Consider the following 12,924-nt stretch of genomic DNA (forward strand, 5'->3'; position numbering starts at 1 on the left):
CGATTTTGCACTAATAAACGCACGTGAGCGACAGTAGCCATCATAGCGGCTGCATCGTGACTGTATATCATCACCGAGCCGTGTGCCCGAGCCGAACATCTACAACCAACTTTTATATTTTCTTTCAATAAAATAATTACAATTTAATTACAATTGCAGCAAAAGCGAATGAAGAAACAGCATAATTGCGTGTATTTACTACTTGCGTATTTTGCTAAGTTTTAGTATTTATTACGTATTGAGAATGCGCAAAAAATTAAACGATGCAAATACAATTTGCAACGGTATTTATTTAGTTATATATTTATTTGTTTATTTATTTATGCGGGATCAGTAATCACGGCCGGTGTCATGGCGGCAGCCATGTCGCTGAAGTGATCGCATGTGTTTTTGAAGGCACTCGTTGTTGCTCCAGTTGCACTCGTATTCCCCATGCGCTGGCTCATTGCAGAGCAACTTTCAAAGCGGAACAAAATAAAAGAACCTGTGTAACGTTCTAAAGCGAATTTACTCTGAAGTGAAACTAGCATACTTGCATTTTCGTGACAATGTTTGATATACTCGTCAGTGAAGCGGAGAAAATCTACATTGTACATGGGATACAAGTATGGTGTTCACCCTTTTAGTTTGTTTTCAAGTGCTATAGTTACCGAGCATGAATATGCATGAATACTACTGCGCACAGACATAACTTATTGTGTTGAATCCATCGTCACAAATGGTTCCACTGGCTTTCAGGAAAACCTGCGTTGTGATGGTCGCAGCTGCCTGGAGTACCGATTCTTGGAGCTAGAGACAGGCATAGTGCCCAACTGCAGTGGGTCTTCGCACGTCAGGCTAGTACGTACTGCACTGAAACAACGTGTTGATTCTCGCGCCGTTGCATTCTTATCCTAGCTTCTACGCTGCTTGACTGAACCCTACATGGCACCTTCCAGCCTGGTTGACTTGAATGACCTAGGTAGCCGTTGACATTGTGACCTTGCCACCTTGCAGGCGAACACCGACATCTTGGTTGGAATCAAGGCAGAGCTTGATGCCCCTGACCCCTGTGCACCTCAGCAAGGCCGCATTGAGTTCTTTGTGGATTGGTAAGTCATGATCATGAAAAAGAGCTGGAAAAAGGCAAATTGGTGTAGCAGCATTGTGGAGCTGTGTTTTAAAATACTGAGCTCCATAATAACTGTAATATGGACTTCAGAAACACACTAGATTAATAAGCGCACGACGAGTGTGGAAAAGATTGTTTATTCACACAGCCGTTCGTCAAGGGGTAAAAGAAAGAGTGGACGCGAGCAGCTTAAGAAGAAGATATAAAATGCGAAGGGGATAATGCCAGTAAAGCCTAAATAATTGCAAAAAAAAAAAAAAAAAAAAACGCACATGGGCAAGGTTTTTTTCTCTTGATGCATACACTCAACTAAATGTTGTGTGGTAATACATCTGTTGAATATGGGACATTTCTGCATATCTTAGTCACATATGTGCTAGCACATTTGTCTTCACTTAATGGTACTTAAAACGCAGAACTGAAAAATTGAAATTCTTGAATTCGTTCTGAAACGGTGTGCTTTTCATGCTGAATATGCTATAAATGTACTGAAACTAAATTTTTTATAGACAGAAAAAAATTGGTGCCTGAAGGGGTTAACTATAAAGCTTTTAAAACTGTTAGAATAATTTGTATGAATTGTCTTTTAATAAGAAATTTTTCTTTGAGCCGTCAAACTGTGCAGAACATGTAGACTTCCTTATATACATGGCTAGCATCCCCGTTGTAGCCTATTGCAAGATGTTTACTGATGCTCTTCTAGCAGCAGGCTTAGATAGTTCCCAGTTGTCCTTCATGCTCCTTTCTGCATGAAAGGAGTATGCACTGCAGCACTTTCGGAATCAACAAATGTTTGGTTAGCTCTTATTTTACATTCCTCATATGGTCTGTTCACTGTTTTGGACTTTATGTTTACTTTGTATTGGTTGCTCTTCTGGTATTTTGTCCTGTTTGTCTTATGCAAAGCTTTTTAGCATCTCTTCCCCTATTGTTGCCTAAGATATCACCTGGGTGACCTTTGCCACCTGAGCCTATCCACATGAAAAGTCATGTTTTCTTCAATCTTGTGGATGCATCTTCTAATTGACTACCCAAGACACTTTTTTTTTACTATCCTTTTGTCTAAGAAACAGTCTTGTTCAGGGGCGCCCTGTTTTGGAAGATATGAAATTAATCGACACAGAACTAAAGCAGAAACTGTAAACCTTTAGCAAAGTCTCTGCTTTGGCTGCTTGTCAAGAAAGATGCCTGGCTGCCATAGTCAATAGTTCCAGTGCTGTCTTTGGCTGAACTTTGATTCACAATTTTTCTCTTGCCCAACCCCTAGCAGTACCGCAATGTTCATAATAAGGACAGGGTTCCTGGAAGCTTGTTTGAGATATATTTTCAATCTTACTTTGGATTGTCAGAATCTACTGCCTTGCAAATTCACTCATGCTGCTAATAATTGGCATCTAATGACAATTTGCCAACTGGTTGCATGCCTTTCTATCTCGACTTGAGTCTCTTGGAATATGCATAGATGCATTTAGGTTATCATTGGCTACATTTGTGTGTCTTGTTTTCCTTGTTCAGTTCTTGGTCTTTGCTGCATATCACATTTATTTGATTATGGGCCAATCATTTTCTTTAAAAAGATTATGGAGCTGATCTACAATAATAAAAAAAAATCGAATTATAGAGTTTAACGTCCCAAAGTAACACACTGGCTATCAGAGACGGAGTTGTGAGATCAGTCTCCAAATTATTTTAGACTACCTTGGCTCCTTTAACTTGCACCCAAAGTACAGGACACAAGGGTTCTCATTTCAGCACCGTCTGAAATGTGGCCACTGTGATCGGCAATTGAACACACAACTTCATGGTCAGCAGCCAGAATGGCATAGTCACTAAGCCACCATGCTGGGTGTTGCCTTATAGTCATGATCAGAGTCAACTTATAATCATCAGAGAAAAGGTTGAAGGAACTTCAGGAAGTGCTGCATTTCAGTTATGTTCAATCGCCGAAAGGTTGGCACCATCTGGAAAGAATGCAAAATGCTAAAGAAGGTGTCTGACAATGACAAACTGTTAATTCAGATGGTGCCACCTGCGACAGTGGGCTGTGAAGTTCACTCTGTGTGAACTAACATGAAATATGTATCCTTGAAATTTTCATGTGCACTCTTAAAAATGTGGGTCAACCTTTATAATAACCCTGATGTGTCCCAAAACGCTGAAGGGTTGACCTACATTCATAGTCAACCTATAGTCAAATAAATATAAACAATAAAGGTCAGTTGAAAGTCGGCGGTATCGTGTATTGTGCATCTTTTTTTGTTTGTCCTGCCTACTGTGCTATTTACCTAAGTTATCTGCTTAAATTCAATTTGATGTTTAATTGTGAGATGAGCACTCTCAGTATTAAATACCTGCTTTATTTTAACGGAGGAGGAATATTTGATATTTGGCAGGTCTTTTAGTATTGTATACTTGCTGTATTATTGAATAGCATTGGTGCTGCCATACAGCACACATGTAAAAGTGTGATTTATCTTTATACGAGTTGCCTGCATTGTTTCAGCACTACCCGCCGTGGTTGCTCAGTGGCTATGGTGTTGGGCTGCTGAGCACGAGGTCGCGGGATCAAATCCCGGCCACGGCGGCCGCATTTCGATGGGGGCGAAATGCGAAAACACCCGTGTACTTAGATTTAGGTGCACGTTAAAGAACCCCAGGTGGTCCAAATTTCCGGAGTCCCTCACTACGGCGTGCCTCATAATCAGAACTGGTTTTGGCACGTAAAACCCCATAATTTAATTTTTTTTTTTTTTTGTTTCAGCACTGCTAATGCTGACCCCGTATTTGAAGGAAGAGGTGGAGAAGAGATCGCTACTGAAATCAGATCAGCCTTGGCTCGAACTTACAGCTCTCCAAAATGCCTTGACCTGAAGTCTTTGGCGGTTGTTCCTGGTCAGCAGGCATGGGTCCTCTATGTGGATGTTTTGGTATGTGTGCTGACTAGCAAGCAAATTAGAGAAGAGTTGCGAACTGCTAACCACATAGTTATTAGGTTGGTTATGGCCATGATACATATTAATCCTTTCTTTTCTAATAAGTGTTTATTTCTATCTCAAATAGCTAATATGCAAGAAGAATAGGGGGATCTAAGGGGCTCGGTAGCGAATGTTCTCTTGCTGCACCACTAGTAGTTGCTTCCTTTTGGGTACCTTAAAGGTACCTTGAACTACTCTTTCAGCTTGGACAGATGCATTCAGTGGGTAGATAACAGTGCCGTGAACACCTTAGCCCAAGTGATGTCGTGAACTTCAAGAGGTGTCTGTAAAAAGCGAGCTTTTTAAGAAAACCATGTGGTGAAGCCGACTTTAGGAAACTGACCGCCATTGTGCAATACATTTTCTTGCTAAAAAATAGTATGTGCGTTAGATTTCAACTTTTTTTTAGGAGCTTTAATGTCATTTCTGCAATAGTTTGCTACTTTGAACACATTGAAAGTGAGCGTGCGTTTGATTCCGGGGCGTGTTATAATCGGGTAAATACTGCTAAATGAATCAGTAGTTTGTTGTAGCGTTTTCGTGCATCTTGTTTAGTTCGATCCACCGGATAATTCTATATATTTTGTCGGTCCCATCAAGGTCGAATTAACCGAAGTCGACTGTACTATGCGGCTGTGATAAGGATACGACTCATAGTAAGTAGTGGTGGTGTGAATGTGACAAGGTTCGTGTTTTGCTCAGTGGTGTACTGTGACATTCCTTAGATTTATAGGATGTCAAATCAGCAGTTGGAGTGAGATTTTTTGTTGTTGAAGATATTTAATTTGCTTATAAACACTTCACTGCCTCAGTGATAACTCTCCTTAGAAGTGCATACAGAATACATTTAAAAAATAAATGTGACGATTCTGTACTGTCAAATTCAGACCTATCTGACACTTCTAGTAAACCTTGAGCAAAGCTTTGCAACAGGGAGAATATTTGCTAGCCGTGCTTCAGTTTGAACCACATTTATTCCTTCACAACTTCGATGTAAGAAAAAATCTGCAGCCGAGTTGCACTGTGGGTAAGTTGCCATATTGTCAACTTTGCCATATATGGGAAGTATTCAGGACTGCAGGACAGATATTTGAAATAACATTTAATATATACTCACAATCTGATGCACCTTTTATTTCACATATTCTTCATTAAAAAAAGAAAAAAAAACAAAAAAACATGTTGAGTGGCAATCATGACTAGAGGCCGGATCTTTAGGCATTAAAAAAGCGCATTTTAGGCGCCAAAAATAGGCAGGCAAAACAACGTTTTAGGCCTCCAACGTGGTGAATATAGGCACAATAAATCTTTACATAAATGCCAATTATTTCAAACGAACACATGCGCGACCTGTATCTACGACAAAAAAACAAGAAATGTTATTGTGTATGATGGCACAAAGGCGCCAACAGTTGAACATAGCCGTGCAATTGCCCCATAAAACTTTGGACTAATGACGATCAATTGGCTTAATTCTACAAGCACACTGCTCATATTCATGTTCAACGACCACTGTACTCGAGCGCCGCAGATAGTGAAACAGGCATGAAAAAGAATACTTGAAAGTTGGTAATGCTGATTAAAAAAAACAGTACTTTATGTCTGCCTGATGCAATTAAATTAAGACACAACAAAAACAGATAAATAATAAATGCAAGAGAGACTACGATTTATTAAGAAATTAACATGTTCTTACTTGAGGACTGTTAGGTACAACTCTGGTAATTTTCTCATATACAATGACATTATCCAAATTGTACAGGCAAAACGTCCCAACACTGCCAAATACACTTCTGCCCATTTGAAGTGCACATGTTTGAATAAATCTGTTTAGACGGCACGTGGAATGTAGTCTAAGAATCACTGTGAAGATTGTGGAAACAATAGCCATCTACCACCATCTCCAGAATTTTGGATTCAAAATTGTTCCTCTTGTCACTGAGAATGATCTTGTACGCTGAGAAGGAATGCTTGATGGTGGTGAACACCTTAAAAAGTAAATTACAAACAAAACAAAAGCCGCATGTGCATCACATTTCTTCCTTCTTTTGCTCTTCACTCTCCTTTCCCCTGACGGCTCTCCGTGGTTTCGCATTCGCCAACCGCTCGCGCCATGTCAGCGCGGCGGCGTATGCTGGCCGGCGCCTCCCATTTCACTGCTGCTAGCGGTTGTTTTTCAGGAGTTGGTTGAACTAGAGGACTAGGTTAAACCCCGTAGAGTTCCTAACAGTCAAGGTTGCCCGGTAACATGAACAACGGTCTCTAACTGCACTCGAAAGTGAAACTTGAGGGTAAATAGTGTTAATATAGGCGCCGATATTGAAAATAGGCATTTATAGGCATTTAGGCACAAACGCCAAAATAGGCTTTTATAGGCACTATAAAAACACTATAAAAGTCCTTATTAACCTCTAATTCATGCTCATATATCAAAGTGGGGAGATAGGAGTGCAAGGAACAAAAAAGACATTAGCCTAAAATCCGGTCTCTAATCATGACTATCCACAACCAGAATCTTGTATGTTAGCCTCTAGTGAAGTTGCAGTGGAAGTTGCCTGACAGCCTCTCTGGTGCCGTGTAGGCAGTGGTGTGGATGGAAGCATTAAAAATCAAATTCTTGGTTTTATGCGCCAAAACTATTATCTGATTATGAGGCACACCATAGTGGGGGACTCTGGAATTGATTTTGGCCACGTGGGGCTCTCCAACGTGCACGCAATGCATGAAAGCATTTTATTGCGATAGCAATTATATGGACACTCCAAAGCAGATTTCTGCCGTCGGCGTCGCCGTCGCCGTTGCCGTGAGGTTCCGTATGACGTCAATGGAGATGAAATCGTCGCCGCGCGCCGAACGCTGTATGTGCGAGTGAAAGGGCGTGAGGGACGCGTGCTTTCACGAGGAGTGAACCCACGGCGGAGAACAAACGCGCATTCCGCGCCGTGCTCCCTTAAGGGCTGCAGAAGTAAGTGTCTCTTTCCTCCTTTACAATCACCATATATGTAGAGCAAACGCGCCTTCTTCCGATGCGCGAAAGGCCGTCGGGGGGGGAGGCAGGGCAGGGGACGTTTAGCTGCGGCACCAACTGGCTATTTTTATCAGAGGCTCCGGCAACAGTCACAAATGCCGCACGCATTTTGTGCGAACGTGGGCAAAACGCCGACGGCGTCGACAACAGTTCTGCGTGTTGCCGGTGCTGCTGCATGTCCAAGTTTATACAGCTGATAAAGCTACTATCATTACTCCATATAGCTCTCTAGAAATTTGCTATCGCAATTGCTGCTTCGCCTTTCAGGTGAAACTGCGACAACTTTTTTGCATTTCACCCCCACTTGAATGCACCCACTGTGGCCAGAATTGAACCCGTGACTTCATGCTGAGCAGCGCAACACCATAGCCATTGGGTTACCGCGAGGGTTGAATGGAAGCATATTTCAGCTCAAAAGCATATGTCTTCCTCTTAGCCACCCATTCATTCTGGGCTTGTCTTCAAGACTTTTCTGAAAGTGATGTGGTATGATTTGACCCTTGCTAGTGTGATTGGCAGAGACCGCTAGACATAACAGAGACCTCTTATACATTTAAGGCATAGGTTTGTGGACTAAGGGAACACAAGCCAAATTTCTTTATTGTGTAACCAAGTTGCCTGGCACACATGATTTTTAGACCAAATTTGATGCATCCCGTTTTTCCCACCGGGGTGGTTGTCTGAGAGCCCCCACACAAAGTGGCTTTTGTTTGCTGGGCCCCGTTCAAAATGAACAAAATTCAAAGCAATATGGCTAAATGCACAGGCAAGTAATAAACCTTATCAAAGAAATGACATGCAGCATGGCAACATATTGAGTGACCATGAAAATGTGTAACGGAAGTGCACCATGGATATAGCTTTCAGGTGGCTACCTCTGTGAGCATGAAATATGCTTGCCAAACGCACTCTTGAAGTTAAAGTGCCAGTCAGGCAGGTGATGCAGCTATGAAACTTGGCCTGTGTGTTCAGTAACATCTTTCTCTTACAGTACTACATATCCCCAAGCACCCTCATCAGAGTTTGCCTTGCATCAAGTTGCCTAGTATAGTTTAAATATTTGTTGTGAAAATAGCAGAGCGTGTCATTTCTCTGTGCACTTGAGCTGGTTTAGCATTCAGCTCCAGTACATGACCCAAATTACTCAATTTCTTTAGGTACGGGGGGAGGTGTTGGCATGAACTTCCTTGGAGAGGAGGTAGTAGTGGTGGTGTGGAGTATAACATTCAGTTCCTGTACTCAAGGTCTCAATTTGATTCCTTATCTAAGCCACTATATTCAACAGGCCTAAGGTGGCACCTGCATTCAGGAGGGAGAAAAAAAGCTGCTAAGAGCTAATGGAACTAAAGTTGGTGCCTCATTATTATAACACTCGGTAATATGAGTGACTCAAATTATGGGCAGCTTTTGTGGGCACCACACTCTTTAAGTGTATTTGTGCCTTGTTAATATGGAAACTTGCTGTTCGTACAACGAATGAGGAGAAAAGGCACAAAGCCCGTAGAACCCCATGTAGTTGTCTTGTCTAATTGATATGAGCTCCTCTAAATAAAGCCAAAAGCCCAGCTCACAATGGTGGCAAAATGGTCAAGGAAAGATGCACTGCCAGCACAACCTCACTGGTCAGCATCTCTTCGGGCCCGACAGTCACATGACAGCTAAAATACTCGCATGTTTTATGAAGCGTATCTGTTTTCTGAGGCAACGACTGGGACTTCTACATCTTCCAGTTGTTCTACAGGCATCCTAGCTGAGCACAATATTCTATGGAGATGGAGCAGCATTGCCAACTTTGTCAACAGCTATAGCTCACCCTATGCTGGGGATGTATTCTGTAAGAGTCCACCTAGTGGACATGTCCATTTTGTCTGCTGTTGAAGTTCTGATTGGCTGGGCTGGGGTGCGCTTCAACAGGAGCCATGTGCCACAGCCAATCAGCCCTTCAGCAGCAGACGAATGTCCACTAGGTGGGCTCTTACAGAATACCTCCCCTGCACTACCCCTCTATTGGATTCAGTTTCTTTGAGTGAAAGCTCCAAGCTGTCGCAGCCCTCATGGCGCAAGGGGTGACTCAAGCTGTGCTGCGATTTTTTTTTTATCATGTAGTGGTGAACAGAATAGCTCACTTCACAGGTCAAACTTCCTCAAATTTAATTCTAGTTTTCTGTGCAATGCGCAATAACAAATTTGACAGCATTTCTTTCTCACAATAAATGTTGTTAGTTCTCCATCAAGATTCGTCACTGTGGACGTTTGGCTTTATCGACAATATTGGTCAGAAACCAAAGTGTCCATTATAATGAAGCATGACTGTATATTAATCCAGGTACGTCTAAATTAGGAAAGCTTACTGCGCTACCGAAAAGGCACTGTCTTTGACTGACGTCATTGATGGAGTACAGCTGGAGAATAGATGCAGTCCAAGCTCTGTGGTCACAAAATTAATAAACTAATGCGTTGTGATTCATTTTGAGATGTTTTTATGAGCATTATGGCAAAGGTGGAATTACGTTGTTTCACTGCAAAGTGCCAGGCAATGTACAGCCTTTTGCAATAGTATATGGATTACTCCGTGCCTTCGCCATATATGTTGTTCACCTGTGTGATACGATTCCTGTGTCACTCCTGACAATCCAGACATCTGGATGGTGTATACGAGAGTTCTTTTCATTGCCAAGGCCATTGGAACTTATGGCATACCAAAGAAATTCCCTTAAAGAGACACTAAAGGCAAATAATAATTCAACATGGACTCTTAAAATACCATTCCAGAAACATTGCAGCACTTGTTTCATGCTGAGAAAGGACCTAGTTCTACTAGAGAGAAAATCGTGACTGAAGGGGTCACATTCCTCTCTGCATACGTCGTCGGCCTTTATTTCCGTCGGTGAGTAAAATGGCGCCATGAGTATTTTGCGTGAAATGTGAAAGCTTGGCCAGAAACCGGCCAGAAACATGATGGAGGCTGCATATTCTGCTGCTTGCAGTTAATATGACCTTCACGAGTTTGCAAAACCAGCGTAGCACTACGCAATACTGAAACTACCAAAACGTGACAGCATGGACAGTGTGGAGTTGAGTGAAAACAATATCTTTTGACAGCTCGCGTCATTGTCAAGGGGAACATCAATGAGTTCTTTTTTTTCTAAAAATTGAATAGAAGTGAATAGCATTTTCTTCCCTCTTATAGTGCCATGCTACAATCTTTTTATTATTAGTGGTTGAGTACTAGTGAAACAACAATAATGAGGCGTTACAGTGTGTCACACACCCCGTGAACGAGGCGCCAACGCCGGGCCAAATTTCAAAGCTGACTTATCAGCTTCCGAAAATAACCCCATGAAAGCAAGGACAATTAATAAGGGGCCCTCTGGTGCACCACGAACGCCGGTTGTGGTCCAAAGACCGAGTAAGAGCCCAGAGTTGTCAAAACACAACAAAATATATTCTTCAAATAAGGCAGTTATATACACACATACACACTTTGGCTAGGCACAACACAATGCAATTTAGATGGGTATTCACAAAACTCTGGAAAATAATTAACGACAAGCACTAAGAGTCCAACACGTATAGTATAGAATGAATAGGAACATGGAAGTGTCCAATCGTATTCACCCGTGCTGGTCTTGAGCCGGATGATCTTGGCGTAGCTCAAGGCAAATCTCGAAGAGGAACTTCTTCCGGAAATGCAGACGCTCGAGGAACTCGTCGACTAGCTTGCTGGGGAATCTTCCACAGACGGTCAGTCTTCACGTCACATCTCTTCACCGGCGCGGTCTGATCCCCCTTCTGATTCCCGCACAGCGCTTTTATTGCATTCCCCGTCACTTCTCGAACTTTCTGTCGGAGTCGTGATCCCGTAGCATTAACAAAGCCTGGGAATCTTCTATATATTTCTCGCGTTTTCGACCGCGGCTGTCGGAGCGTCGTCGAGGAGGGTGGTGACTCATCCCTAGGCGCAAGCCGGGTTGTTGTTCTCCCTCTCTCTCTCTGCTCGCCAGGTGAGAGGGTGTTTTGACACGCTCTCTCTCTCTCTCTCATTACCGTAGCCTTTGCGTATCTTGTTGAAGCTTCTAGACATTGTTGATCGCGTCGGCTGTCTGTGGCGTATGCGCTCTCTCTCTCTCTGTCAAAGCTGCCTTGGGGCCGTCTTGTTTCCTTGCTGGCTTGAGTGATGCGCGGCGCACACTTACATTATGCGCTCTTTCGTGACACAATGTCATTGGACTAGTGTTCGAATGTTGAGGTAGAGTCAAATTGTGCCCTACATTTACCTCAATTTCTCGCTTACTAAAGCTCTGTTCTCAATCATATTGCCACCTTAGACGTTTTCAAGCATTAATCTATCACTTTATTGACTTAATATTTGCCTTTAGTGTCCCTTTAAAAAGTGTAGTCAGTCAGCCTGGTAGTCACAGGCAACACAGCCTGTGTACTTTTGACAAAGACTACATTACAAGTACACCTATAGGCCGTTCGATTCCTCCTCAAAGGATAGTTAGCAATGTTTTGACACCCCTGTGTAAGTGCTGGTGGGCTGCTTTCGGATGCTGTGCTTTTAGCGGTTGGGCCGAAGCTGAAATCGGGACTGTGGCATTCACCAAGGTCTTAACTCCCTACATCGCAGAAGGCCAAATTTTGACGTGTATAATGGTATTGCTTTAAAACAGTTTATTTCCCTTATGCATTTCCTGGCTCCTTTCTTTGATGGCTTAACCATTGCAGTATATCAGCAGCTATGGCATTGCACTGCTGAGCACAAGGTCGCGGTGGTCGCATTCTTATGGGGAAGAATGCTAAAACACTCATGTACCATACATTGTGTGCACACTAAAGAAACCCAGGTGGTTAACATTAATCCGGAGTCCTCCACTATGGCACGCCTCATAATCAGGTAGTGGTTTTGCCACTTTTGGGCTGCTAAGCACGAGGTCGCGGGATCGAATCCCGGCCACGGTGGCCACATTTCAGTGGGGGCGAAATGCGAACACACCCGTGCACTTAGATTTATACCCGTGCCACACGGGCAAAGTAAAGTGCACTTTCAGCGAGTGCACTTCAGCGCGCTGAGTGTCACTTTGGCGGTGCGCTGCTACACGAGAAAGAAAAGTGTTCTTTCAAATTGATGGCCATGGCGACCGGGAGTCTGACGGGAAAGCATATATTTATTAATATTAAAATATGTGCGCGAAAACAGCTTATTATTGTTAGAAACAACATTTACAATACACCTTTATAAGCGCCGGCAACGACGGAAACTTAACCAGCAACAGTCAAAACGACTCGATCCGCCAAACAACTGCGCAGTCATTACCCGGCGTGGTCGTGAACAGCCCGAGAGCAAGAGTAGTTTTTTGCTGTCCTTATTGTTTTCTTGCGGTGTGGCACATTTTATTATCTTGTAACGTTAGCAATTTAAAACAATGTTATTAAAAATTACTCCTGACTCTTCTTTCAATATCACTTTATGTATCTTCTAAGCATTGCTAACGAGGCTACACGCTTCGCCGCCGCGAAGTGAGTTCGCCGAACACACTTGCCGGCGAGTGCGCTCTGCAGTGAGTGTCACTTGGAGTTCCCGTGTGGCAGCCTGCGAATGACACTAGCTGCGAAGTGCACTCGCTCAAAGTGCACTTTACTTTGCCCGTGTGGCACGGGTATTAGGTGCACGTTTAAGAACTTCGGGTGGTCCAGATTATTCTGGAGTCCCCCACTAAGGCGTGCCTCGTAATTGGGTCATGGTTTTGGCACGTAAAACCACACACTTTAATTTTTTTTTTTACTACTTATAACTCCTGAATTTAATT

At 42.9% G+C, this 12,924-nt stretch overlaps 1 protein-coding gene across 1 annotated transcript in view; it reads left to right on the forward strand.

Moving 5' to 3' along the window:
• Positions 1–532: 532 nt before the first annotated feature.
• LOC119431443 (exosome complex component RRP42-like) overlaps positions 533–12,924 on the forward strand; it is a 29,651-nt gene continuing 17,259 nt past the window's right edge. Inside the window, exons 1-4 of the mRNA XM_037698933.2 lie at positions 533–605; positions 739–840; positions 997–1,091; positions 3,873–4,038. Of these exons, the coding sequence (XP_037554861.1) occupies positions 549–605; positions 739–840; positions 997–1,091; positions 3,873–4,038 (420 nt within the window). The 5' untranslated portion in view covers positions 533–548. The remainder of the gene's footprint in view (positions 606–738; positions 841–996; positions 1,092–3,872; positions 4,039–12,924) is intronic.

The sequence above is a fragment of the Dermacentor silvarum genome, chromosome 1 (assembly GCF_013339745.2).
Source record: "Dermacentor silvarum isolate Dsil-2018 chromosome 1, BIME_Dsil_1.4, whole genome shotgun sequence".
NCBI classification, from domain to species: Eukaryota; Metazoa; Arthropoda; class Arachnida; order Ixodida; family Ixodidae; genus Dermacentor; species Dermacentor silvarum.